This window comes from Pomacea canaliculata, linkage group LG1, assembly GCF_003073045.1.
Source record: "Pomacea canaliculata isolate SZHN2017 linkage group LG1, ASM307304v1, whole genome shotgun sequence".
Taxonomy (NCBI): domain Eukaryota; kingdom Metazoa; phylum Mollusca; class Gastropoda; order Architaenioglossa; family Ampullariidae; genus Pomacea; species Pomacea canaliculata.
Genome location: NC_037590.1, coordinates 27,573,515 through 27,597,230, shown reverse-complemented (window position 1 = coordinate 27,597,230; position 23,716 = coordinate 27,573,515). Strand labels below are relative to the sequence as shown.

At 37.6% G+C, this 23,716-nt stretch overlaps 3 protein-coding genes across 7 annotated transcripts; 1 reads left to right on the top strand and 2 right to left on the bottom strand.

Moving 5' to 3' along the window:
• Positions 1 to 249: 249 nt before the first annotated feature.
• On the bottom strand, positions 250 to 10,176 carry LOC112559013 (COP9 signalosome complex subunit 1-like). The gene is made up of 14 exons (XM_025229831.1): positions 10,107 to 10,176; positions 9,249 to 9,338; positions 8,001 to 8,185; positions 7,672 to 7,833; positions 7,131 to 7,266; positions 6,495 to 6,569; positions 6,060 to 6,197; positions 5,720 to 5,814; positions 5,196 to 5,301; positions 4,910 to 4,990; positions 4,341 to 4,478; positions 2,763 to 2,849; positions 2,578 to 2,625; positions 250 to 1,907 (listed from the first exon to the last, which is right to left on the bottom strand). Exons 1-14 carry the CDS (start codon positions 10,137 to 10,139, stop codon positions 1,833 to 1,835), a joined length of 1,449 nt encoding a protein of 482 aa, XP_025085616.1. The 5' UTR covers positions 10,140 to 10,176; the 3' UTR covers positions 250 to 1,832.
• LOC112559068 (7,8-dihydro-8-oxoguanine triphosphatase-like) lies at positions 10,129 to 15,392 on the top strand. Of its 2 annotated transcripts, none has more exons than XM_025229972.1 (4): positions 10,129 to 10,205; positions 11,459 to 11,621; positions 12,285 to 12,430; positions 12,709 to 15,392. In XM_025229972.1, the coding sequence occupies exons 2-4, from the start codon at positions 11,470 to 11,472 to the stop codon at positions 12,885 to 12,887; spliced, it is 477 nt and encodes a 158-aa protein (XP_025085757.1). In that variant the 5' UTR covers positions 10,129 to 10,205; positions 11,459 to 11,469; the 3' UTR covers positions 12,888 to 15,392. The 2 variants fall into 2 exon arrangements, with proteins under 2 accessions (XP_025085757.1, XP_025085749.1); XM_025229964.1 differs by lacking the exon at positions 10,129 to 10,205 and adding an exon at positions 10,212 to 10,396.
• LOC112559052 (E3 ubiquitin-protein ligase PDZRN3-like) lies at positions 13,028 to 22,558 on the bottom strand. Of its 4 annotated transcripts, none has more exons than XM_025229951.1 (6): positions 21,900 to 22,558; positions 18,455 to 18,759; positions 18,007 to 18,266; positions 17,040 to 17,687; positions 14,727 to 16,773; positions 13,028 to 14,464 (listed from the first exon to the last, which is right to left on the bottom strand). In XM_025229951.1, exons 2-4 carry the CDS (start codon positions 18,719 to 18,721, stop codon positions 17,597 to 17,599), a joined length of 618 nt encoding a protein of 205 aa, XP_025085736.1. In that variant the 5' UTR covers positions 18,722 to 18,759; positions 21,900 to 22,558; the 3' UTR covers positions 13,028 to 14,464; positions 14,727 to 16,773; positions 17,040 to 17,596. The 4 variants fall into 4 exon arrangements, with proteins under 4 accessions (XP_025085736.1, XP_025085727.1, XP_025085717.1 ...); XM_025229942.1 differs by having other exon boundaries at positions 13,028 to 15,959; positions 16,771 to 16,773; XM_025229932.1 differs by having other exon boundaries at positions 13,028 to 16,773; positions 17,040 to 17,042; positions 17,371 to 17,687.
• Positions 22,559 to 23,716: the final 1,158 nt, after the last annotated feature.

Sequence of the window (23,716 nt, the reverse complement as noted above, 5' to 3'; positions counted from 1 at the left end):
TGTATTGGAGGAACCTTTGGATATGCCAGCTTTCAAGACCATGCTGAACATTAGCAACAAATCTTTTCAGAACCTGAGTCAAGACATTCAGAAGCTTAATGTGCTTCTTGATGGATTTGCAACATGAGCATTCTTTAAAATGTGATTACGTTTTTCATCCCGTGGATTGGAAAAATTCAAGAACTAGCCTGTCTATACCTATCAATTATCTGCACATCCAACATGATGCAAACATATTTTACACAACAGTACTAACAAATAGCTGTAGCTTTAATTTATTCATGTTCACATCATAAACCCATTCACATCACTTGTCTGTTAATCATCCCTCACTACCATTAAGCAATCTTAGACATATTAAGGTGATAGAATGCATTTTGCTGCAAAAGAAATGCATGCAACAGTTCAGAAAACAGCAAAGGCTTTTGTTACAAGGGCTCGGTCCTTCTGCTGAAGGCATGTGATACATATACTTCTGCAATGTAGCAAAAGGTTTTCTTGTGTTGTTTTAACATAGTATTTAACTTTTGTCATAGTATTCCAGTTCTAAAGTAACAAAAACAGTATTTTAATAACTACTACTTCCCAACATTTTTTTCAACGTTGTCTTCTTTGGTACAAAAATGAAACAGAACAAAGGCCTTTCCTTCAAACATTTAAAATGCCTTAATCTGCACTCGTAACCATCTCAAATGATGGGGTTAAACTGCCGATTAGAAAAATTTAATGTTTCTTCTTTTTTTATTTATACTTTCAGTGGCCCATCACATCAATTACACACCCTGTTATTTCATAACCATTAAAAACTGCCTGTGCAATCAACATGCCAACACCACTAACGTCCATGAAAAGGAATGATTGAAACATTCATAACCCACGGACCAATCACAACGTTTTCTCCCAACAGAAATGGTCTTTGGAGGCCTTTTGGATTTTCGCTGCAATTGATGCAATTGTATTTTCATATAAGTGAAGGGATACTTATTTCTACATCACCCTCAATTCTCCCCACAACCGCCCACAGAAAAAGTAAACATGAACTTGTCAAATCTGTACTAAAATTAACATGTCTGCCAGCTCCAGAAAGTTAAACAAATCTGCTCCAAATAAACATGAAAATACATGTAACATGTATTCTAACAATACATATGAACTGATAGATCATATTTTTTAGGTGCTCATGCTTTGCAAATATATCTACAATAACAAGCATGAAATCTACTATAAATTTATGTCAGAATACAACTCACATCATCGGCATTTTTTTTAAACTAACAGTTAACAAATAAATCTAACAGCCCCATATCCGAATTACATGACCTATGCTCCCAGCTTTTCCAACATTACTTAATTTTTCCACAAACTAAAGGTACTAAATGGTAGCATTTAAATACTGAGAACAACAAGAGTTGAAACAACTGATAACTACATCAGGGTCTTGATGGGTGTGCTCGGTAATTCCACCTGTTTTTAAGCTCAAAGCATATGGATTAGGAGTTAAGCACATTAAACGGGTGAGGTCAGGGGAACGAGGATGTGATAGGAAGCAAAGCGGGTGAACCATCTGCCAGAATCTCTGCTTACTAATCAAATAAGCCAATCAAAAACCATGTCGCACACAAGTAGACAGATAAGTAACACCTCAAACTGGTTGATTCAGGCAGCAGGTGACAACAAAGCTGACCATCTAGTCCATTCCACTTTCCTTTTGGGTTGAGGGGAGGAATGGGGAATGAAGTCAGCCTCCATAAACAGGCTTTGCACAGATCCAGGCAGACTGCTGTTGCTGTGGCTGGGAGTAAATAAGTCCAAGCATACTGACAACTTCACTTTTAATTTCGAGCAGAGCTTGCACTCCCAGGAGCTATGGACATCTCTGCTCCCTGACCCCCTTCTCTTGGTGGACTCTGAGGACGAGGAAAAGACTCCATGTAAAATTATAAATGGGTATCTAAAGGCCCTTTAAATCTTACCATCAGATGAATGGATGAAAGTAAAATATTGCAAGAACTATAAAATACTACACAGGTTTTCAAAGGCATTGGTGTTATTCTGGTAACGTCTCCTAAGCCAAGATACTGTTATCCATGCAATACTTTTCTTGGCCTCCCAAAATTCCATGAGAATTTATTCAGTGCTGCGCAATGAATAAATGACAATTGTTAGACATTCTAATCACTTGTTTTAGGGCTAGAGGTGCAAAATAATTTTTCTAAAGATTGGATAAAGCTTCATGCAAAATACTATTTCCCCAAATCTAGATAAATACCCCCTCTCCGATCTAAAGATACAAACATTACCAGAAAGAGGTCATAACTATCATAACCAGGGAGATCATGACATGGCAAATTAACATATATTCCCAGCTCTACTCCTGGCTGATCTTCACAATGTAGCCATGTACTATACCCATGTACATGTTGTTGACCTCTAAGTATTGCATCTTGAAAAGGATAGTATTCATCCAGATTTGAGAAGACAGCATCTTGAACAGAGCTTTACCCAATCATAAGAAAAAATATTTCATCCTACTCGCCTTTTAAAATAAAAATATAAGAATATATTAATATCTGTTACCTTGACGTGAATTTGGTTTTTCAGCACAGCTGATCTCAGAACCAGGGCCTGAAAAGAAGATTAACTGTGTTCAAAGTGTAAGTACTCATAGAAAAAAAAATGACCTATCTTTTTCCCCACATTCTCTTGAGCAATTCACACCAAACAAACCACCTTTGTTTCTGAACTCTTTCAAAAGTCTTCACCTTTGTGCGCCGCTGATATTCTCGCCCAATGGCCAGAGCTCGTTCAAAAGTGCTGCTCCGCTGATCAGTATCTTTAGCATACAGGATCTGAAATGGCATGGGAACACAGAAAAGAACAGCAGCATGAAGTCACCCACATTCAACCTATTTCCATTCCTAAAAGGTTCTCAGAAAACTTCAACTTTCCTTTTCCTTATACAAATATCATGTCTTCTTTTTCAGAAAGGCTGAATTATTCCATTTTCCTATGATTGTGACTGCAATAACATCAACTACTCCCATGATTTATTGAATTGTCTGCTTTTGTGGTGTATTGTAAATCATGCCACCTATGGACCATCTGACCAGTGGACACATCCCATGTCTGCACACTGTTGTTCCACAGGGATCAGTTTTCGACACCTTTGATTAGCAAACATCTGCTAAACACAGATGCAGAGATCTTAGGGGCAAAATTTACCCCTTTACCTGCCATGAGCAGACAGATTTTGCTATAGTTCTGCAGCAATGTCACCCATTTTCAAATAGTCAAACAGTGAAGTACAAATAGTTTACAATGGTTGGTGCAGTTTGCAGGTATGTCTCTTTCTCAATTTCACATTCATGAGAATTTGCTATATCTTTTTTGCTATATCTCTTGCAGCACTTTTATACTATCAAAACCAAGATGAAAGTTGGTCGTTTTGTTCTCTTTTATGATCAAGTATCCTATTCCATCCACCCCTGTTATTCATCTTCCTGCATGTCACTGATACCACAGTGTTGTCTGTTTGCTGACACTTGTTTCTTTAAGGCTAATTGTTGCTTTATTTGTTTGTTTATGAACCACAATCAAAGACTTGTTCCAGAGTTGCTACAAAATAAACTTTCCTTTAAACCAGTCTCTCTTCCCTAGGCTGTTCCTGGCTTTGAAAATGTAGGAATCTTTGATAAGAGTTAATCTCAACAAAGAATGTCCTCACATCACAGGTTCTACTGTAGCTTTAGTTGCTGGCTTCACACTAATCATCTCCACCACTCACAACTTGGGTGCTCTGACCTGGTTCTCTCTTAGATATTTAATTCATTAGCTGCTTGTGTCCTACCAGTCCATAGCAGATTGTTGTGAGAAAAGCTATTGCAATAATTTAAAAGGAAGCTAACAACAAAGGGGTGAGGGTGGATCAGTCTTTTACGCCCAGTCAGCAACTCAGGCTATATCCGGCAAGGCAGTAAGCCCTGTTAACATATGCCACATGCAGAGAAAGAACAAGATGAGAGCTGAACCCAGGACAGCCAACCCTTACTGTATTGGTGACAGGCACTAACCGTTGCGCCACCGGACTGCTCTAACAACAGGAGGGCAGATGTCTTAATTAACAAACTGTGCCTGGCTGCATGTAGCCAGAAAAGGAAGGAAATGGTAACATCAATGTTTTATAGGTAAACAGCAAATAAAACTTGTCAATGAAAGGATCAGAGATACCTAAAACATACTCCTAGTATAATGCCAAATTACCAAAAGTAGATGTTATGTTTCTAGGCCAATTCTGGCATTCTAATGAAAGAAATTAATTTGGGCATCTATCAAATAGTTACCTTGTTGTGTGAATCTATTCGGGCATTTATCTGGCCATCTAAAATGAGCTGCATCAGTTCATCTTCCAGCGCTCCTACAGAAGTGTTAAAAGCTGCTGCCATCTTGCGCATGTCTGCAGAGAGGTATGGGCTGAAGTACTGCAACATCAATAAAATGTGTTCCCTTTAAGAAATAGAAATCATTTTAAAAAGGCCAGTTATTTAAGGAAAATCTCTTCAATAAAAGTTCCTACTTCACTACAAACTTTACCTCATCATCTTGCCATCTCCCCAACAGACATCAATATATATAGAGAGTAAAATCAAGCCTGAAATAAATAAAGCCTAAAAACTATTTGTTTTTTAATGTAAAGCTAAGAGCAAATCGAAAACTGCACACAACTTATCATATGTTGTATAACTTCTCATATCTCATATGCAAAATACTGAAAACTACTTACAAAAAAGGTCTACTAAGGCTATCAAACCAATTCAGATTCAAGGTATCAATTCATACTATCATGCTGTAAACAAAACCAGAGTAACAAACTCATAAAAAGCAAAATATAATTAAAAGCAATCATACACACCTGACAAAGGGCACGGTTTCTGATCTGTGTATACAGTGAGGACACATGTGGAGCCAGATACATATCCAGTAAAAGGTTATCCTGAATGAGAAAAACATTGTACACTTAATGTCATTTTTTTATAAGTTTACGTAATCCATTAATTGATTTACAATCTTGACTGTATTAATCAGGCTAACAAAACATGAGTGACAAACATGCAAGAACAGTCAATGTCCTACTGAGACCAGATGCAAGTAGATAACACCCCCCTTTCCCTGCCATACACAGAAAGCATTGTACTTACTCTGATTTCTGCTAGCAGTTTTAGACAGGATGCATATTTGGAATCATAGAAATTGTGCAGGATGTCTCTAAGCTGAGGTTCCAATTCTAAGAACTGCTTGAAGGAGCTAGAAACAGTCAATTCCAGACAACAGTTACTAACAACATGCAAACTCTGTCATCAGCTGACCTCTCTGGTGCTTGTTACTTTACAATTAGTGAAATTTCTCAATCCACACTGCACTACTCTCTGGTGCCTGTCATTTCACAAAGGAGAGTGAAATTTCAGTCCACAAAACCATTTTCTGGGAGTAAGATGGAAAAAAAAATCTAGTAAAGAAAACCTAAACATATACTATACTATTATAAATGTCGGAGCTGCCACTGATGTGATCCCAATACATAAACAAATAATGTAAATCCCTTTGTCTGCAAAAAGACCTTTGTCTGCATAATTTCAATAAAAACATCATTACATAAAAAGTTACTTTCTCCAGGCCTTATGCAGCCTACTTCAAAGGAATATTACCTAAGCAAGAAGCATACCTGCTAGAAATGACATTGACCTGCAGCTCCTGTCGGTCAAAGGATGCCAGTGCACACAATGCACCATACATTGCCACATTTGATGGGGAAAGAAGCTGTTGATGGAAGACTGCATGAGTAGACTAGCTCCTAACTGCATATTCACTAAACTCTTTCACTCTTTTGCTCACCATCAATTTAAGCACATTTATATGCACACTGAGTCACACTCTCAAACAAGTTAAAAATACAAAGACACACAAGAAAATGTATGTTTCTATTATTACTTGATAGCATTAACTCAATTTCACCAAAAGCCTGTTAGTTTTAACAGCAAATAAAGCACGTATCTCATACTTACCTCAGGGAAATCACAGTGGTCAAAACTGGTTTGCAAGAAGTACTTGGCAGCTGATTTGTATTTACGAGTAGCTAGATCTGCTAATCCTGCTGCACATTTCAACCTGCTCTGTGTCGTCAGGTTAGCTTCTTTTGCACTCTGAAACAGTAAAATATCATTAGCAACTACATACAGAATATTTAGCAATAATCAATTATCCAATTATTGCTCAAATCTCTGAAATTATCATCACAACATCTTCCTAAATAACACAAAACTCAAAATTTTCAATTATGTTTTGCCCTTTGCACACAGTTTTTGTCTGTAATGTGACATATTTTAAACAATACAAAACTAAAAAGCAAAGAAAAAAAAATGTGCAAACTTAATATGAAATCAGAAATATCAAAGATAAGTCAAACAATTCTTTCACTCACTTTATCGCCTAAGCCTTACCTCTGTTTCTGGTGTGGATTCAGCTTTGTTTACATAGCTAAGAACATGTGACCAGTTTTGTAAATATACACTAACCTGCCAAGAAAAACAAAGGTCATCAGCACTTGCAATTTAAAAAACTCCAGATCTGAGAGCAACACACACTCTTGTTAACAGTTATTTTATGGTCACTTCTTTTTTCTTTTAAGAACAAGATATACAAGATATACTAAGCATAACTTAACAGTCTGATATTTACCAGCTGAGTAATAAGCCTTGTCTCCCACAATGCAAAAATAAATCTGGAAAAATAGGATAGTTAAAAGAGGTGCAACAGATCTTTTATTGATAAATACGAAATTTAGCTTGTTCTTCAATTGTTGTGCATCACTTTCCTCCAGTTAGTCATCCTGGTTCTCTCCCACTAGTATCACATGTCTGACCCCTAACCTTTGTATAATTACTTCCCAAACTGCTGCATACTAATTTGTTTGCTTTAGTCGGCAATCAATCAGACAGAATCAGTCTTTTCTGGGCATGTTTCTTGTCAAATAATTTATTTGTAATCAAATAATGGAGAGTTTATTAACATAACAAAGTATGCACCTTGACTTGAAAAACATTTTAGTGGCAGTCAGTCAAGAGAGCAGGATCTACCTTTATCACATTTAAGCACATGTTGACTACATGCTTGGGATTTGTGCAGTAGTCCCGAGCCCGTGAGTAACACTTGAGTGCATTACTCAAATCGCCACAGTCTAAGTAGTGGTCACCTAGATCATCGTGACCTCGTCTGGATATAAAAAGAAAAGTAAAGCAAGAAATCTGAATTTTCCCAAAAATGTATTTTTTTCTCATTTCATTCTTTTCTGTCCAATCTTAAACCCATGTATCAAATCTGAATCAGCTGTCTATGTTAAATTTAAGAAATGATGTGTCCAGCTATTTAGCAAAAGAGCTGCATTCATATGTTTAAAGGAGACATATCTTAAAAGAGCGTGTCTGTGAGTGTTCGTTCATATGCATGTGCACACACACGTTTCACCATAATCTGTGAACAGCCATTTTAAGAAACAGCTATCATTTATATGTCGGAAAATAATTGCAAATCCACAAAACCAAAGAAATTTTTCACAAAATAGCCTAATCTTCATGACATTTCAAAATGATCAAATGAAAACTAATAAGTCCAATATACCTAATGCTCTCCTTTATGGAATTGCTCTTGTAGTTCTTTAAATCAGTGTCAAGTTTCTCAAGTTTGAAAGCTGCTTTTTTGGCAGTTGTTTCCATCCACTGCACATCAAGTGGTGGAACACTGTGCACAGACCCAGCCACTGCATCTGGAAGACCACTATTTCTGCAAGAGACAAACATTATTTTCATACAGCTCTTGCAACACTGACAGCACTTCAGCATCCCAAACCAAACTGTCCTTACATCTTAAACTATATTATTTTGCTACTCACTAATAAGTGCAACACAAAGATGATATATTTCATTGCTATTTTAACAAACAGAACTCACAGAGCAGCAGCTTCCTGCAGTTTACGGTGTATAATGCCATAGAGGTTGGTGTTGTATGTTGTTAAAACATAGTTCAAGGCCATGCGCAGAGCCTCTATCCGCAGTGAAGGACAGTGGTCAGCAATAAACATGAGCCTGTTAAGGCGTGCCAAACCCGAATATTGCGCAGCATACTGCTCCAAGTCCTGTGCAACACAACCCTACAAGATTCAGCTAAAGCTCTACAAATTATGCAAATTTAACTAGGTAGTTTAAATTTTTAAAAAAATTGCTGTGACATTTCTTGATAATGACATCACAAATCTATACTGTCATCTTTAATCAAAATACACATTGCTGTACATTCATGAGCAATGCTCATTAGCATGTGCTCATCTTTATGCTTTAGAGCTAAACAAAGTTGTAAAAATCCATCTGAATTCAATTATTGCTATGTCCTTCATAGCTACATCTTCTTTATATCATAATTCATGGCATCTAGTCTTCTCATTTTTAGCATTGCATTTATCTCTACCTCTTAAACATTTCTTTAAAAAAAAAATCAGTCAACTCTCACAGGTCTTATTTAGAAATAGGCAACAAATATTTTTATTTAATTACTAGTAAAAAGGATTTTTAAAAATAATAAAATGTATATAAATGTAATGCAATCACCAAAATCTTTACTAAAAGAAATCTGGTGTTATTTCAAGGAAAATGTAATTTGTTAATAACAAGCACAATGCACTATTTAATATCAAACAGGCTCAAGCTACATAAAGATGGATTGTAACTATTTGCCTATTTTGCTCATGCAAAATCAGTATTATAAATATAGCCTTTACACAGTAACATCATAACTACCAGTAATTAAATTTAAACCTTTCCTTTCTAAATTAAATTTTGAAAAATAAATTGAAAAATAAAAGAAAATCAAAACAAAAATGTAACAAATGCAAAGCTCGAGGGCACATGGTGCCAAGATCCTTACCTGCCAGAAGCAGATAATATCTTCCTCATTGGTTAGACAAGAGGAACAATGTAACAGCTCTTTAGGCAGATCCAAGTTTAATTGATCCCCCAGTTCATAATAACGCACAATTCAGTGCATGCTCCCCTCCCCTCTGTTTAATGGGATTGTACCGGACGCCTGTTAATGCACCTAAATTTCCAAAACTCTCCTCCCCTCTGTTTCTAGTGTCAGCATTGCACTGTAGCATTTGTACCACAAAAACATAGAATTCTTTTGAAGGTTTAATAAAGGCATACCAGTGATGGATTTTCCACAGTGTACTGTGGTTCCTCTTCCACATTATCATTCTCTTCTGGAGCTCCATCAACCTGCATTGGCTCCACAGCCTGAAAAAAAGAAAAAAACACACACACTAACTTAATGAAAACTTGAATACACTTCATGTATACTTTTCACATGCACCAATATAAACTTGTATTATCACTCCGCATCCAAACCAAAGTTGCCACCTACAAATTTTTCTCTGAGCAAGGTGTTTAAAGTTAAATAATTTACATAGAAACAATGAAGTATTCATTTAACCAAAACATTTCCTTCTATTACTACTCATGTAAACATGCCTAAGCAACACTCAAGTACAACAGTAACTTTTAAGATGGAACTACTTAGCAACATCAGCATAAACTTACAAACAACGAGACCACATTGTCGAACGTAAAAGCAATAAAAAAAATCGAATAAATTTAATAAAGAAGCATGTGAAATATCATATCTGCGTATCAACTGACTTTTTTCACACTTCTGATGCCTAGACATTGGTTCGAAGAACGTTAGAATATCATCGAAAAACTATCTCTTGCACACCTTAATTTTGAAAGCTTAGGATTTGTGTTTCAGTTCTACAACTGACAGCAAACTGTGAGAATATTACAATAAATGACCACTTGCGTGTTACCCACCCACAAGCAAAAGCACACAGTGCAAAACATCATTTACAACGTCAAAACCAAAGCTGCATGGTTTCCGCCATGTAGCAGTTTACTAATAGACACTGTCATAAATATGGATACATACGAATTCAGATAATTTATTCTCACTGATTCTTAAATATGAGGCTAACTCGTTTTATTGTTTCATTTAAAACATCATAATACCTGAAATAATCCTTGCTGCAGAGGTAATGGCATCTTGCCCTCTTTCCTTCGGAACCGGAAGTTAAAGCAGATCACGTGGGCTGCCAAAGTTTACGCGAGGTAAAACGCGGCAAATGTTGTTGTGGTGCTGTACCATCTCGTTAGCTAAACAATGTTTCTGTTTCACTGCAGCAGCAGATGTCTTAGATGAATCATTTACAGCTATACGTTCTATCTTTATTTGCTTCAATAACCAAGAACGCTGTACATAACTGTAACAATCAACAAGGGTTTTTTGAAATCGTTATACGGTAATATATTGTAATTTAATTAAAACTTAATTAAGACTGAATGTTTATTATCATCTAACGTGTGGGGAGATCCCGTAGGACAGTGGTAAAATGCTTGATTGCTGTTATTTGTAAAGATCGCATGGCCCTGCATGGTTTAGGGACACGTCTTGTGGTCCATATATGTTGGCCATTGTTTTTTTTTTTTTGTTTTTGTTTTTTTTTTTTTGTTTTTGTTTTTTTTTTTTTTTTTTGTATTACTCCGGTTTCTTCCCAAAACCCAACTCCTCCCTCTCCCAAATGACTACTGCACATGGTGGGTGGAAGCACGTTCCAACCGAATACCGAACAATGCAACCAAAATCAACTCGACTTTGACGAGGGACTGATGTGCGTGAGCGAACTTAAAGTGTTGAGCTTAAGTCTGCTAACTTAACCTTAAGTAGAGAAAGACGGTGTGCACAAGAAAACTCAAGTCCGCGAAGTACAATATTTCTTACTCAGCTCTAAGACTGCACACTGACTTTCTCTACTTAAAGTTAAGTTAGCAGACTTTAAACACGACTCAGGCACGATGATATTTACTAGTTCCTCACCGTCGAGTTCACAGCGTGCCTCTTTGACGCAGTGATGTTGGCCTATTTCCTGCAGGACTGCCAAACCTACCAGAATACCAAAGCCAAAATACTATTTGGATCGTTGAAGTGTCTTAGCTCACGAGAGACTTTGCCACTGCCTCTAGAGTACCTGTCTGAGCATTTGAAGTACTAATCCTATATTTAACCGCATACTGTTTCAGACAGGGAGTTCTAAGGTCCTCTAGTTAGTATTAACTGTTTGTTCCTAGATTCTGTTGTTCATTGTAGGCATTTAAGAAATATAAAAATAAAACAAAAAATATGTTTAACTCTTCATATATCGTACATCATATGCTAACATCAATGTTTCATACTGAACATTAGTGAAAAAGTGGCTTTAATGCAGTTGATAAAACTTTTAATTTTTTTCTTTCTTTTTTTGTAAATGCTATAATATCCTGTGTAAGATTTCTTACCACTCACACATAAAATTGTTCATCAACAGATTTGTTCACCATGGTCAACAGAAAGATCTTATCATTGGTCTTTGTCCGTGAATCAACTAAAATTCTGCTAGGCTTCAAGAAGCGTGGTTTTGGTCAAGGGCGTTGGAATGGATTTGGAGGGAAAGTGGAACAGGGTGAAACAATAGAGGAGGGAGCAATTAGGTAGTTACTTTTGTAATATATAATTTAAGTAATTTGCTTGATAGTAAAAGCCCAAGAACATCCATTGAAATCAAGCCTGGCCTAGCCGCACGCTCATTCCAAAACAGATTGTCATGTAATCTCAATTCAAATGATGAGCGGTAACATTTGTTCCACTAAAATTAAAGATTATCCCCACAATGTTAGTCATGGAATTGTTCTTTCATCGAGTTCTTGGGCTTTTCTTTTTAGTAAAATTGTCAGTTCTTCATTCATGCATTAGTCAAGAAAGTGAAACATGTCTTGTATAGATGTATGATGACAAACTGTGTACCACTACAGAGCAAAACTGTGTATATGCATATTGTGTTATATATATATACACTGTATATGCATATTGTTTTATATATATATACTCCAGTTACACACATTTATACTTTGTAACATTAAAGAAATACTAGCAAACTGATTTTTTATTTATTTTGAAGGAATTAAAGAAACAAAGACCTTAAAGAATTAAATGTTTCTAGTACTGCAGACATGAGCTTTATGGAAACAAGTACTAGCTTGGTGAGGTTTGTGAGATGACCACTAAGTTGCATTAAAGAAATAAAATATAATTCTTTTTCAGCGCAGTCATTTGATCCGAGGAAGTTATATCTCACTTTATGTGATTGTTTTCAGAGAACTACAGGAAGAGGCAGGAGTATTGAGCCATGACTTATCTAAGATAGGACTCCTTGAGTTTGAGTTTGTGGGTGAGCCAACAATCCTCCAAGTCCACGTCTTCACTACTACCAGCTACATTGGACTGCCTACAGAGTCAGATGGTCAGTTTATGGGTTCCCTGATATAATGTGTACTAAGCAGGTGATGGGATGCATTTTTATATTCATAGGCATGAATTATGGAGCTTGCATGAAGTTTTGAGGCAGACTTTATAAGTTGACCATGCATTTCAAGTTGAGTTCTTTATAATGAAAAGGATTTTATTGTTAAATTAATAATATAGTATTTACCTTGAAATCTTCTCACACTAATATTCAGAAATTACTCAATCTCTGGTAACAATTTTTGTCACATTTGTATTGTGTGTGTGTGTTTGCAGAGATGAAACCACAATGGTTTGAGGTTGACAGAGTTCCATTTGATGAGATGTGGCCAGATGATTCTCTATGGTTTCCCCTCATGCTGAAAGGTGCAAAGTTTCAAGGGTATTTCCTCTTTCATGGTCATCATAATATACTTAAATATAATTTAGAAGAAGTAGAAAGATTCAAGTACTAAGATGTATTTATACACAAAAAAGTGTGGATACAATGTACTTGGTGAATTTGGTCACTGCTTGGATTGTTTTTGATGATGCTACTAATTTTTTAAAATTAGGATAAAATTTAATTACTGTATGTTAAATCTTTTGATTAATCTTTTTTTTTAAAAAAAGGGTCATTATTAAAATATATGATTTTATTGCTGCAAAGTGATTAGGCTCAGTAATGAAAGATGAAGACAAGTGATTTTCTGTGAATTTATTCTTGTAAGCAATCTTTAGTTCCACAGAAATGTATTTTTTCTTTGCACATTCCTTAATATCTATTACAGAGATTCAGTTACATTGTCTTTTGATAACTCTCAGTGTCATAACACTATTGTAAATTATTGATTTCTTTTTCATATACTTTTCAAGTAGCTTAGCATATGATACAAGTCTTTATTTACTGAATTTAATAAACCATGATAGTCTTAAAATGTACTTTATTATGGTATGTGGCATGGTGTTTACAAAGGGATGTTGTCAATATTACCTTGGATCCATTTACTTTCTTTGTGCATGTAAAATACTGTTTCTTTCAGACATTTTTTAGGGGAAGGCGAGGTGGACACTAAGTTCACACAAAAATAAAACCCACCCAGTGCAGTAAATTCTTGTTTCCATTCTATAATCCTGATAGTCTTCTTTAGTCTACATCCTTCTCTAATCATGCCCTATTTAGTTTAGTTTAGTCCTTGTTACTCCTCGAGGAGCATAGGGCCGCAAGCATGCTCTATTTGCTCCTGTATATTTTAAAATAGTGCCTTTCTATTTGGGCAAGTGCTGATTTCAGTCTAGCTTTTACTTAAGACTCAGTAGAGGTTAGATGAAGACTGTATGTCTAAAGAGAAGCCAACAATACACATTATTTATGATAGAGATTTAGTTTCTCAGACTTATCATTTCTCCATCTCATTATACTTAAACTTATTATATTATTTATAGACAGTGGTATTTCATCAGCTCATCTGGTAATCATTGCAGTTATACATGTCACAAAACAGCCTGCACGATCCATGCATTAACACTTGATCTTCTGTGGATATTTACAGTGAGTTGTAGGCTGGATAAAGATGGAAGTGTGAGATCAAATGATAATGAAAACATAGGAGTTTGTGATTGACCCATAAAGCAACCCATGCATTAACTCATACACTCAATGATAAGCCATATTTCCAAAAAAATTCATTAATAACGCTAAATCTACCATATACAATGTTGGATGTAAAATAAATTAACTAATTCGTTATCATGGAAGAATTTTTTTAGAGTTTTCCATTTTAATAAGTTTAACTCTAATTCTCTTTTTTATCATGTTTTGTGTACACCTTGACAGTGATATTATTCACCAACTACAGAAAGTCTCTTCATTAAACTGCAAGGCAGTAAAGTCTTCGAATTGATTTGTATCTTGTTTTTGGCAAAATCATTTAGGTAAACACTGTAAGCATGACAGTTGAAACAGCATTTAGAAGGAAAAAAGTTTCTATGGTTTGTGGCATCCTGTCATACATCCCTTCTGGTAGTCCAGGCGACCACAGGCATAACATGTCTGTTAAATAAAAAGGTATAATATATTAATTAAAACATCGTATGAAATCTCCATGGCATAATTTTTGACAATTTCTGTTTTTCAAAAATACTTTCTTCTTTCTTTTAATAGCCACAGTATGATAGTTTATTAGTTAATGGTTTATTATTTTATGTAAGAGCCAGTTTTCTTCTGAAAACCTACATTCCAAAATGGTTTTTTTGTCTGACTTTACAAAGAAATGTTCATTTTGTATTTTACATAGTAAAATAGATTTACTCACCCCCTGAAGCCATAATATGGTCCAAGAAAACCATGAAATGAAACAGACAGAACAACTGTAAAGATTTTTGGAAATTTCATGCTTTAAATCTAAACTTACTATTTTTGAAGTATTATACATTTCTATCCTAATACTTAATGTGTTATAGAACTTCAGCACTGGAATTTCTTGAGCTAATGGACTGTGCATTTTCCATATTTCATAACAATATAGCCCTTATCTCATACACAGATTTCAAAGCAGTTATCCGTAATTCGAGGTAATGCTTAATTCAAACTGACAAAATAGAACACTTCTGTTTATTAGTTGTTAATGTCACCTTAGCTTTGTATATTGATGAGAAGACACTTGGAATGCATTCATTTAATTTAAAAAAATGAAAAAAGAAAGTGTACATACCCCCTGTGACACAGACACCAGCATATGAAAAGAAAAAAAATAATACTATGATGATTTTTTAAATTATATATTCCCGTATGCTTTAGCTTGTCATTTAAATGCTGGAGAAAAAGCTGGATGTTGGCGACAACAGAATTAAGTTATTTTAAAGGGGTGTCAATGGTGAGTTCTTGCAAGCAAAGTCATATTGATAGTTAAGTTTACTTGATAATGCAATTACTAGATTATATAATTTATACAAAAATGCTACTGCTACCACTTTGGTTACACGTATTACAGTATTTTTTATTGACAAGAGGCTGTTTCATGTGTGTGTGCATGGAAAATACCACTATACAACAAAATATACTCACAAAAAGCTGTTTAAAGGTGACCACATATGCAAGAGATGAAAAATTCCAAAGGTAAATTTATGAGTTTTATTTTTTTGGTATGCTTAGTTTTTTTTAACTGCACCTATATTTCACCTATCTGGTCATTCATTCTATTTTGCTTTCTCTCTCTCTGCCAGTTCTCATTTTTTCTCTTCCCAAATTCTGTCCTTGCTGTATAATTTAAATGGGGTACATGTATATGCAATGGTTTTTATACTACAATATATATAAGAAAAAATATATGTCTACTGTAACATTTCAGTAAAAAAAAAATTAAATAATTTTTGCCCTGTTTCTTAATACCTTGGATCTATATATTACATTTAAGGTCATTTAGTGTGAAAAATCTCCTTATTTTCTAAATGTTTAAGCCTATTGGCTACATCTGTTGAACCATGGCATATGAGGTTTATTTGAATAAAGCACTACGTGCAAAGTTAAAACTGTAACTCACCTTAATCTGTTGTGGAAAGTGACATGAAAAAAAGAGAAAAGCCTTATATAAATTTCATAGTGTTTTCATTGTTACGTAATAAAAGAATTGACAATGTCATTTTCTAATTAGTTTCTCACCAATTCTAAAACTTAATTGATCATTTCATAAATATTTAACCAGACTTCTTGTTACTGAAAGAAACTTTTTTTTCAGAGTATTTCCATTTGTGTACATCACATACAGGCATTACGATATTTTTAAGAGTGATGTCTTTTAACACTGCTTATGTTGTATTAGGCACAAAATCAGATTTGTTTCTGAGGAGCGTGAAACAAATCGTGAAATTTAATAAGATTCCATAAATAGTTCACAGGATTTCTTTGTTTCATCCTCTTTCTGTTAACTTCTTTCCTGCTGTAGTATTCCTTCTTTTATTTTTTTTTTTTTAAATTAAGTGATGGCTAACTGTATTACATCCCAACACAAGAGTTAAAAGGGGAGAGATGGCAAAGTAGCATGCAAGTCAAGGGTTCTTGCAAATTTTCCCCTTTCTTTGCAATTATTTCTGATCTGTATAAAGATGTGGTTGAGTTGATGGAAAGTTTAAATGGGTTTAACGTTAGGATCATTAAAGCTGGCACACCTATGCACACATTTTACAAAAGAACTTCTGCTTTTGTGGCTGTCTAAAGTTCACACATACACACACATATATAAATTTTCTAATAAGCATTCACATAACAGAGATCTGCTCTTTTGTTCTATTAGAACAAAGATTTCTTACTGTTGTCTTATTGCTAAATTTTCATGCCGCAGAACAGAACATCATACTTACAATCTTTTGCATCAGTGTTTGTTGATCGACACATGAAAAACAAAATGAAAAAAAAGCTTGATTAAATAACAGAATTACATGACTTGCATGCTTTAAAAGTACCATTTCACCATAAGCATGAAACATCCTGAGCTTTTTGTTTCCAAACTGCTGTTTAACCTAGACTTGCTTTAACATTCACAGTAACCGACAAGCACAATAAAACCGAGCCTCTTCTCACTGTCTCTTATTCTAACAGCGTGTCACAGCAAAACCACATCTCTACTCACCGGCTGTATTATATGGTCCACGTGCAGCCAGGGCGGTTGTATATGCAGAGGAAAAAGAAAACATTATGTAAGAAACACTCGGCTCTGTCGATCCCACCATCTTATATCGATCATCTCTTTCTCCCATGCACCCAGGCTTTCAGTCCTCTCTCGCTTTATCGGAATCTTGTTAGTTTTAATCAAGAAACTTAGCGTATAAGAGTGTGTAATGGAAATAAGAGCAGTGAGCCGTTATACATTTCATTGCGCTGGAGAGCCTACAATTCTCTTTCACACATGTACGTGTGTGTGTGCATCTCTTCTATAGATGATCACGTAATGAGATTCTCACCCCAGCGTGCCATCGGCATGCTGTTGGAGAATTGAGATCCCCCCTGTACGGCCTCTTACACTTCTGGCATGTCAACACATGTGTGCTGGCCCTAGAGGGGGCGGGGGTGTGAAGTCCCCCAACCACTGACGAGGTCTCACTGCCAGCAGGCCTTGAGGGCGACGGGTGACCTGACCATGGGGAAGCGCGGAGGCCGAGCGGAACTTTGCCGTTGTCTGACAGGTTTTCACGTTGCTGGGAACGCTTCTGCAAGCCCCATGCTGCTGTGTTGACGCTGTAGGGAATTTCTGTGCTGCATGACATCCGCATTGGTGGCACTGCCATGGAAAATGGTGGGAACCAGATTACTCGCGAGGCACAGCTATAGATTTAAGAAACATGAACTATTTAGTCTTCGTGATTAGTGCGATCAACTCCGGAGCAGATTACCTCAGGTCGAAGACCCTCCCGGAAAAAGCCTGCCACCCAGCAAAACTGGACAGCTCGGTAATTTTAATGTACTTGAAGGAGAGGTTTGGACCTTCCGCATGCCATGCTCTGGGTCCTAGACCACTAGCTTATGAAATTCTACCTTTAAAAAGCTATTAGTCCCACTTTGGACTGTACAAGGTTACCAATGAGGACGAGACTACCCACCGCATGGCCCGACTAACTTGGTGCCTCAGCTTCTTCTCCAGGCACTTCTTGCGGCTCTGGTGCGTGCACAGGTCTCGGCGCACGGTGCGGTGGCCGCACGCCTCACACACCACGGGCCGCCAGTCACACTCTTCCGCGTGCTCCTCAGCCTCCTGTCGCCGAATCTCCATCCGGCAGCCCAGTCTAGCGTGCGGACACGCCACGGGGGTGTAGGGGCACTCTTCGGATACATGGTCCGGCAGCTCGCCGACTTTTAGGACCTGTTATAAGAACCAATAATGGCCTAATCAGATGATGCTCTTCTGGAGTGTCAAAACGATGTTTATAGTGCGCTGTGTTTACAAATAAGAAATAAGTGTGTGTGTGTGTTCAATCTCCAGTTGACGTTATTAATGTAGAACAGCCCAGTGATCTCACGACTGGATATGAGACCTTGACTTTGACTTACTTTGCCGCACCGATGGCTGCAGTGAATGTTCAGGTCCAGCAGCCTCAGTCTCACCTCCAGGGACGGGGGCTCGCTCTTGACACTCAGATGGGCTTTGCATGCAGGACAGGCTCGTGACTTGTCAACCTTGAGGTGCTGCACGAGGCACGTACTGCAGAAGAGGTGCTTACAGGTATTCTGCACAGGGTTCACCAGAACTTTCTTGCACATGACACAGATGAGATCCAGGGGCACTTGGCTGTCGAACAGGTCCACAGCGAGACCCATGCTGTCTTATGCTGAGACGTGGAAGTGATGGTCACAGCCTGTGGGAACAACATAAACAACGCATTCCAACATCAAACTGAGACCCGCAGCTTTTCTTTAAGCTTCAGGTACACAACAAACCAAAACAGTGATACAAACGTGCTTATAAAAAGTTTCACAAACCGAGTTTTGCTACTCATACAGAGATTTTAATAAAATTCACAATGAAGTTTCGAAAGCATGCGACCAAATACTGCCGTGCATAACAGGCCCCACGTTTGTTTCCCAATTTTCCCCTTCGTTTCATTTTGTTCAATCGAACATAGGGAAAAAAATGTTGATTTGATCCCATGTTCTCAACCCGTTGGAAGGCGTTCTGTTCAAAGCCCTTCGCTTCGTGTCTGATAAGTGTGCTTCTTGAGTAGCTGCTCAGGTTGAACAGTTTTCAGACTACAAAAAACAAAACAAAAAAATACCCATTTGATATACATGTATTATACCTCACTGCGCAAATAATTCCTGGTTTGTCGCATACATCTAGATAGATTTCCTCTATTATTTAATGCTACTTGCTTTCGACATAGAAGTTCTTTTAGAAACCACAGTTCTCTCTACCCACACACACCAATGTATGGCGATTGTTGTTGTCGTTGTGATAAATTTTACAAGATTATACTAGCTACATTATTTTTATTGACTCATGCTTATGAGAATGACTGGATGATGATGGGTATTATTTTTGCACGCTTCTCACTTCTTGTTGCTCGGTGATCTGGTCTTAAGCATATTCAGTAAATTTGATTTTTAGTTCTCTCACAGAGAGAGAGAGAGGAAACCACGTACGAACACTACTTTTCTACTGGACGCAGTAGTGAGGACTGCCTGCATTCAACACCAAACATTAAACTAATTCGTGTGTGCAGAGTATTTTACTTTTTTTTTTTTTCAAGCTTCTCGCCCACATTTGTTCACATGATATCTACTTCTGAGCTGACTTGAAAGAGCGATCGTTAGATGGCTTTTCCAACCCCTCCATCCCCCGACAGTTCAAATGCCTGGCTAAAAAGGGATCGCATAACCGCACACCGTGTGCTCCGTGCCCTCCTGTACAGGGAGGTACTCGTGTTCAGTCACCTCCTGGATTTGGCGTCATGTCCCGCCTTGTGATGGGTGAAATCGAGTGCAACTATCCAGGCTGCAGAGGTCGTGAACCTATGTCTGGATGTGTTGATTACTGTTTTTTGAAAAAAAACTATGACTGCAAAGACTCAGTTTCTTGAAGAGGTTGGCACCGTAGAAGGACCCGAAACGAGCCATTGACGAGGACATAGGCGCATGGGAGTTATCCTTCGACCCTCAGTTTAAATAGGGGACAAATCACCCATTATTTTTCCCGTAACGTTGTTCTCTATGATGGTAATTGAGAGGACCATAGAACGCACCTGCAAATAGGAGATTTTTTTGTACTCTTTTTCCTGGGAAAATCCACTGAAGTGAGGGTAGGTGTTCCGACAGAAAGAACAGGACTGAGGAGCAAGCGGGCGCAAAGGTCTTGTTTAGATGGATGGTGGTTGGTTGGTTGAGTTATATGCCATGTCAGCAACCAAAGCCATATTTTAAGGTTATCCACGCAAAAGATTGATGAACCGTGCAGTCACACTCATCGAGTTCTCCGGCGTGCCAGGAAATGAAGAAACAGAGGAAGATTAACATGTCAGCGATTTCTTTGACGTCCTAGGTGACAAAAGTGCAGAGGTGGAGGAAACAGGTCAATGCCTTCATTGACGTGCGGTGCTAGAGCGTAGACAATCTACCTGTCCCCAAATAACACGTGTGTATATATTACATATAGAGAGAGAACAACGTAGATAGAACATATATGTATGTCAAGTACACAATAAGAGGACGCCTCTTTTTACGGCGAGTTTACCAGCAATATGAGCTGTATATATTCAATAACGAATCTAAACGCGATTGTAATCAATAGCTGTCTCTGTCACCCGTTAGGAATCTTATTTCACAAAGCTTTTCTTTGTAAACTACCAATGGGAATATGCAAACAGATCTGCTGTGCTGCACTAACGGACATAACAATGGGGAGGTAAGGAAAGTGGCGTCGCTGGGTGGTTGGCATGCGGCAAGTGCTTGGTCTCCGCACCTGTGGTCTTCACTGTCCTCCAACACAAGCTTCAAAGAGCTTGGTTCCAGCTTTAATGCTCGGGCACAAAAGTGCCACAGCTATATTCACTCACAAAGCTAAGAAGTCTAGACAGTAATTCGGCAGTTAAAATCTTCCTTGACATTTCCTTTGAGAAAGTCACGATAGGCGGTTTTTTTTTTTTGAAAGACGTACGATCTCCAGCAAATAGTGAAAACAAACTCAGGGTTAGTCTGCTAACAGTTTCACTTGGCGTTCTCAGTCTTGCAAGCAGTGTTCAGCTTGTCTTTTCCAACAAGTTTTCATAAAGCAGAATAAACGACATGCAACATCATAATGGTTTTAACCAAGATAACTTTGAGTTTTACGACAGAAGAGTGAAATGTAATGATTGTTTGAATACAACATGTAGAAATGTTGAAAACTGCTAATGCACTGAAATTTCACTGTAGCCTCTCAACCACAACACCTGATATTGTAATATGACGAAATCGGAAGAACAAAGGTCAGGATACAAGGACGAGCAGGGCTTTAATAATAATAATAACAACAAAGCATTTCTAGAGCACATTTCCCTCGGGGCAACAATCTCAATGAGCTTTGAGATAATCAGCTAACAATATATGTGTGTGTGTGAGAGACAGAGAGAGATGATACTCTAGGAATATAGAAGTACATATATTTGTATCCTACCCGAGTGGTGGCTGATGACACCTAAGTATAACTGTCGACATACAAATTTATTAAACAGACTATAGCACTACCTGCTAAGTACATATATTTTGTCTGCCAATCGATAGCATTGCTAAATGTGTTCAGATCATATTTTGACTAGTAGAGCAAGGTTCACAAATGGCTATATGGTACTACGGAAATCATGAACAAATACACAACTCCAAAAAAATTACACCAGGTAGTGCTTGTATAACAGGGTACATGAACTGGCCGATGGTACCCCAAGCGTAACGAACGAAGACAAAAAAAAAAAAAAGATTTTGCGACGACCATCAGATACAGTACAGCCCTTGAAGTGAAACTTACCTTTTGTCTGTTGGACTTTCAAATGACAGCTGATAGACTGGTGCACTGTAATGACGTCCGACTGTGACAGGTTCTAGAAGAAAGGCGGTGCCTCTTTGTCCTGCACGCGCCGTTGCCACACGTTCTTGAGACTAGTCGAAGGAGAAATATGTCTGTGCAGTAAACTCCAGAACCGCATGCCTTAATGCAGACACAGGTATGTCGTCTGTTTGTTGTAGCCGCTACATAGGCACACAACTATCCCCCGCCCACCTATCATCTCCCCACCACCCCCTCCTTTCGCTCTTACCTCCCACCAAGCAGCTATTCCAGGGTCGCTGCAAATATTCGGGCTGAAAGCTTCTACTCGGACTTTACGGGAAACATGTCTCTAGGTCGACTCCTAAGGTGGGTGTCCACACCGAGATATAGGGGAAAAACGAAGAGGACGCTGTTTGCACGGACCACCTGCTCCTCCCTGACAGTGAAGGAAGGTATATATAGAGATGCCACGTTAAGTACAGGCGGCGCTTTTCATTGAGGTAGCCTTATAATCGGAGAACGAAATATGATGCTATTAAGCACTCGTTCTGCTCTGGCTTTCCTACTTGAGAAGCTACTATTGTCATACCAACCTACGCGATCTTGTGTTTTATGCTGCAGAAGGAACATTTCAAATTAACACTGACAGCTCTGGGGTAAAAGCCATTTGATTGTGTACTTGACTGTACATTGCGTGAGCTTGTGTAATACATGCGTGCTTGCGTAACGTACACGTAACAGCGACCCTAGGCAGCTCTGTAACTATCTTTAAGACCAGTGCATATGCTCAGTGACTGCGTCTTATTACCATACAACCGTTTTTAAGACTTGATAATAAAAATACAACTTATTTCCTTTCTTACAAAAACCACCTCACCAAGTTTGTAATCGAGCTGATCGACGTCGGTAGGAGCTCCTGGTATGTTTGCCTCACCTTCGTCTCGACGTATGACCTGCGGATTTAATTTTTCCAGAAGGTAATATAATAATGTTTCTGCAAGTAAGATCAATGCACAAATGAAAGCTGGAAAAAGACGTCTGTTTACACTAGGATCGTCGCACGAGTACAATCGTATCTACCTGATCAACGGTGACAGGCGATTACACTTTGCTGTTGCTAGACGAAGGCAAGAAACAGATTAAAATCGCTTCTGAAACACTTAGTATTCGCCTCGCGTACAGCTCTGTTGCATCTTCTCTAGAAAGTTTGGTTTTCTTAGTAGGTGAAGGCAAAAAGAGACAGAAACAATGCTTCTGGAGATTATCTGGATTTAATCTTTCTGAATAACAATAAACACTGTATGTACGACAGCGCATTTGTATTCATGCTTCTACAGGCACAGATGAAGGTGTTGCAAAGTTCATTCGCTTTCATCTGGCAGTAGTTAGTAGTACACTTGTGACAAATGCCACTTTTGAAATTACTGCTCATTTCCACAAAATTTACTCCACCCCAATCCCAAATGAAAAACGTGGTGATTTTAGTGCATTGAAATCTTGAGAAATATTCTTCAATGCACAAAACTGCTTTTGAGGAATACTTTACCTTTACGCATCAACATGGTTTTCTCCCTCTTTTTTTTTGGACTGCCTTTTATTTTGGTCTCCACCCCCACCAAACTGCTTTTGAAGAACACTTCAAATTTACACATCAACATGAGGTTTTCTCCCCCTTTCTTTGCACTACCTTTTATTTCGGTCTCCACGTCCACACTTTGTTTTAAATTTCTGTGAATGCGCTAGTGATAGACTTCTTTATCTGTGGTTGTACATCACTGAATCCCTCTATTTATCAA